General features: G+C 27.6%; 1 protein-coding gene across 1 annotated transcript in view; it reads left to right on the forward strand.

Annotated features, from left to right (window-relative positions):
• The first annotated feature begins 352 nt into the window (after positions 1-352).
• Positions 353-5,000, forward strand: part of LOC100210228 (dedicator of cytokinesis protein 7) — a 72,545-nt gene continuing 67,897 nt past the window's right edge. Inside the window, exon 1 of the mRNA XM_065818462.1 lies at positions 353-500. Coding sequence (XP_065674534.1) covers positions 451-500 — 50 coding nt within the window. The 5' untranslated portion in view covers positions 353-450. The remainder of the gene's footprint in view (positions 501-5,000) is intronic.

Below are 5,000 nucleotides of genomic sequence, written 5' to 3' on the forward strand. Positions count from 1 at the left end.
TTTTGTTTATATCTTATTTTTAAAACGACAGTTCAAGGTTAATGGGATGGTTTCATCTTTTTCTGACAAAAGTGTTATAAAATAGAACTGCCATTTTAAAAACAAGACATAAACAAAAACAAGCAAAAAAACTTTTAAGCTGAAGTTGCTGGTCACAACAATCCAGAGAAAATTTCTTTAAAAAATAAATTAAGTATCGAGAGAAATTCATATTTGTTGATGTTTTTAAAATAATAATAATAATAATAAAATAATAATAATAATAATAACAACAATAATAATGATAATAAAAATAATAATAATGATAATAAAAATAATAATAATAATAATAATAATAATAATAATAATAGTAGTAATAATAACAATAATAGTAATAATGTTTGTATTTTTTGCAAGTTGTAAATAGCAGAATATTTAATAAATTCAAAAGTAGAATTTGGAATAATTGAAATGTCATTGAATATGGGGAAGGAGAGAGCCTTTGCACAACGTTTACACAGGTATGCTTTCATTAATCATATTTCTGGATATATGTATATGTGGGTGTAAAATTAATTGACTTTTATAACTATTAATGCTGTTTATGTTTTAGTAATAATAGTGATAATAATAACAATAGTAATACTAATAATAATAATTACAACAATAATAATAATATTAGTATAAATAATAGTTATGTATTTGTATATATATATATATATATGTATATATATATATATATATATATATATATATATATATATATATATATATATATATATATATATATATATATATATATATATATATATTATCCAATTTCTTTCAAATTTTCACTTAAATGTCAAAAAATTGATTACAAATCTAAAAACAAATAAATTTTACTAAATCTAAGCAATCTAATCTTAAAAGTTTATTTAATTAAAATATGTGCATGCAAAAGTATCCTTACAGAAAAAAAACTCTTGAATTAACCCAAGGCATTGAGTCCACCAGCTTCATAATCACAATAATTTTAATTTTTCCCCATTCTTGTTTCAGATTATTCAATAAATCACGTTTACTTGTTGGTTTTCGACCTGAAATTTATCGATCAATGAGCTTACATAGACATTCAGTAGAATTAAGGTCAAGACTTTGCTAAAGCTATTTGATTAATTGAGTTTCTTTGATTTTGAAAAAGTTTTTCACAAGGGTTGAAGTGTGCTTTGGGTCATTATCCTGCTGAAATATCCATCCTCGAGCTCTGAAAAATGTTCAACGCAAAATGCTGTCTTGGTAAATGCTAAAGAACTTTATCATGTAAAATGTAGTGTTGACACAATCAAACGTCTTTTGAGGTCTGCAAATCTACTTGGAAGACGTCCTACAAAAAAACTTATTATTTATATAAAGAATTTAAAAGCACGCTTAAGATTTGCTAATGAACGTTTGAATTGGGCAAGAAAACAGTGAGTTAAAGTACTTTTTAGTAATGAATTTAAGTTTATGTTATTTGGATCTGATAATATTAGATATGTCCATCAACCAAAAGGCCATAAAAACGATCCTAAATACCAACAAGAATGGGGAAAAATCGAATTTATTGTGATTATGAAGCTGGTGGACTCAATGCCTTGTCACTGTCAAACAGTAATCAATGCTAAGGGCTTCCCGACGAAGTACTAAAGCAATTTACTTTAATATAAAGCATTTTAGATTTTAAAAATGTTTAAAAAAAAAATCTAATTCAAGGTTTTTTATTCTGTCCAAATACTATTGCATGCGCATATTTTAATTAAATGAAGTTTTAAGATTAGATTGCTTAGTTTTAGTAAAAATTCCTTTGTTTTTAGATTTGTAATCAATTTTTTAGCATTTCAGTGAAAATTCAAAAGAAATTGGACTTTTCATTCAAAAGTTATATCAAGTTATGCTCTTGTCCGGTTACTTTTGCACGCTACTGTATATAGAGTGGGAAAATCCCACTATTAATAAACAAATGAACCATGTAAAAATGACAATATCAATCTAGTTCCATTACCAGTTATTTTATCTTTTTAAGACATTTGTAACATTTAATTGCATTTTTATTGCATTTTTTATTATAAGGTCTCTATTTATTCAACTTAATTTTACTAATTTGATTTAAGTATTTTAACATATTTTAACTGATGATGGATATGATATAGTCAAAACATGTATTTTATAAAATAAATGATTTTAACAAAAATTAAAAAAATTGTCTTGTTTATTAGAATATATATATATATATATATATATATATATATATATATATATATATATATATATATATATATATATATATATATATAAATATATATATATATATATTTATATACATAAATGTATATATATGTATATATATATACAAATATATACATATACATATATATATATATATATATATATATATATATATATATATATATATATATATATATATATATATATATATATATATATATATATATATATATATATATATATATATATATATATATATATATATATATATATATATATATATATATATATATATATATTAGGGGGATTCATATTTTATCAATTTTTGAAAATCAAGTTGGTCCTACCTGGAATGGTCGACCATTAATATAAAAATAGTTTTAGGCCCAAAAATTTTGATGGCAGATTATTTTAGAGGTCCCCACTAGTCTAATTTGTGTATAAAAACATATCAAACTTCAGAGGTCTGGTGAGGACCCTTAAAATCAACTTAGAAAGCCAACTTTTCTATATACGGTATATTTTGGACTAGGTATTAATAATAGAGTAAGACCAAAAAGAATTATAGTGGTTTTAATCCCACATGATCTGGAGAAAGTGTCAAAAAAAATAAGTTTTTTATATAAAATGACGCATTACTATGTATAACTGATGCTAGTTTATTCTTTATATTTAGGTCAAATTCCGAAAATTAATATTAAAACTAAGTAATATTAACCTTTATTTAAAATGTCAATGACTACCCCTCTCGTTACCTGATGTTTGGGGACTTCCCCACTCTCCTCTATTGGAGGGGTATGCCCCCAAAGTTATGGAAATTTCATTATAAATCATATTATTTGAAATCACTTTATTTTCTATTAAAAAAAATACATAACTTGGGAATTCAAGATATATAAATATAATATAGTATAATGGTATAAATATAAAATATAAAATATAAAGTTATATTTTTTTCCTGCTTGCCTATTGCTTCATAGGCTAGCTGCAACTGTTCCTTGGTTTCTGACCCACAGAGCTGATCCTTTCTTTGCTGCACAGCTAGTAGAAGTTCTTGATGATCATCCTCATTGTGAACATTGTTCACAAACTCTGATACAAGTTTTACAGCCCTTTCAGGACTATTGTTCACTACTTTAAGTTTACTTACAAAATTAACATAGCTCCACATAGGGGCAGAACAGTTTAACCAAAGTTTGTTTAGAGTAATATTTTAGAGTAAATATTACTCTTTAAACTAGTTTAAAACTAGTTTAAAGAGTAATATTTTTGCAATGTTTTCTCTCTCCATGTCAGGAAGATCAGAGCCTAGAAGAATAAGTGGAACCAAGGTTTCATCTAAGTACCAGGTGTGTCTTGCCATTGACATCATTGTTTTTTCAGTTCCATGTAGAACTCTCTTGAAACCAGAGTTATGTTCTCCACATGTTTTTTGTATTGCACCATTTGCCAATAGGCTTTTACATCCTGGAGTGATGCAGTTAAGAGGGATGGGGTTCTCAGAACCAGACAGAGTAGAAAATTGTGACAAATTCTGCCATTGACTTAAATTCACTCTTTTGGGTAGCAGTCAAATCATAAGCCAGCTGTGTACTCAGTATCTGAATCTTCAAATAGTAAATGGCTTTTGACATGAACCTAGCATGAGAAACACAGCCTGGAGATTAAATTTTGAAAACAATTACAGAACACAGATACATCAGGGTAAGTTCCAATAACTCCCTAAAATCTATCAATATGTCAGTAAGTATGTCAGTGCTCAGTAGATCCTTGAAAAACTGGATTGTTTCCTTAATCTGGGTTGTCAAGAAAGAATTGCTGATGGAATTGGTACCAAACCTTATCAAATTGGAAAGATCAATAGTTTCCGTTATGTCATTCCAGTTTATCTGAAACTGTTTAAACATTAAGTTTTCTGGAGCTGCTGTTTTGATTTGATGAGTTAATTTGCTCCCAGGAATGTTTGAAATGTAGTTCATATATATGCCTTCTGCAGGCAAGCTCTAATAAAATTGATTCTTGTCTTTGACTGAACCTTCCAGGCAGTTGGACAAAACATAATTCCTTCACATCATCACTTATTCTATAGTCTTCCAGTACATTATCCAAAGCTTCATACTGAGCAGCTTGAGTTCCATGTTCTGTAGCTGGAATTCTAAGAAGCTTAATTTCTCCATCAATATTAACTGAAACAGCAAACCTGTCTCTTTTTTCTTTCTTCCCATCATTGATATCTTTCATAATTTTTCCATCAAAGTAAGCTATTATGGGGAAAAGTGCTTTCTCAGCAGCTTTTTTTACCCCCCCCCCCTGTGCAACATTTTGTTGGATGGTTTTCTTTTGTGCTCGCCAAATAGTTGATTGAGATAGTGAAAAGTCGAAAACATTTCCACCTGAACTAACAACCAAATCTGCCAAATCTGAACACACATGCAGCAAATCTCTGGAGGAAATATTTTTGGAAACTGAAGTCATGGCAGTATCTTTAGCAAAATCCTTGGCTAACTGTGGTGTGTCATTACTTTGACCTGGGTGGATGAAATTAAAAGAACTATCTGAGTCTACGCTGGTGTTTATATCACTGGTTTCTGAGGAAAACTGAAGCTCTGTGGTTAAATTATTTCTCTGAGCAAACTGTGCAGTGCTATTTACTAACTGCTTATAATGTATATAAAGGGTTTATAAAATATTATATTAAACCAAATTTTTGTAGTGTATTTTATGGCAGCCTATCCTTTTAACCCCTGGTGACAAAATTTTGGCACAAAATAAAC

This window comes from Hydra vulgaris, chromosome 14, assembly GCF_038396675.1.
Source record: "Hydra vulgaris chromosome 14, alternate assembly HydraT2T_AEP".
Taxonomy (NCBI): domain Eukaryota; kingdom Metazoa; phylum Cnidaria; class Hydrozoa; order Anthoathecata; family Hydridae; genus Hydra; species Hydra vulgaris.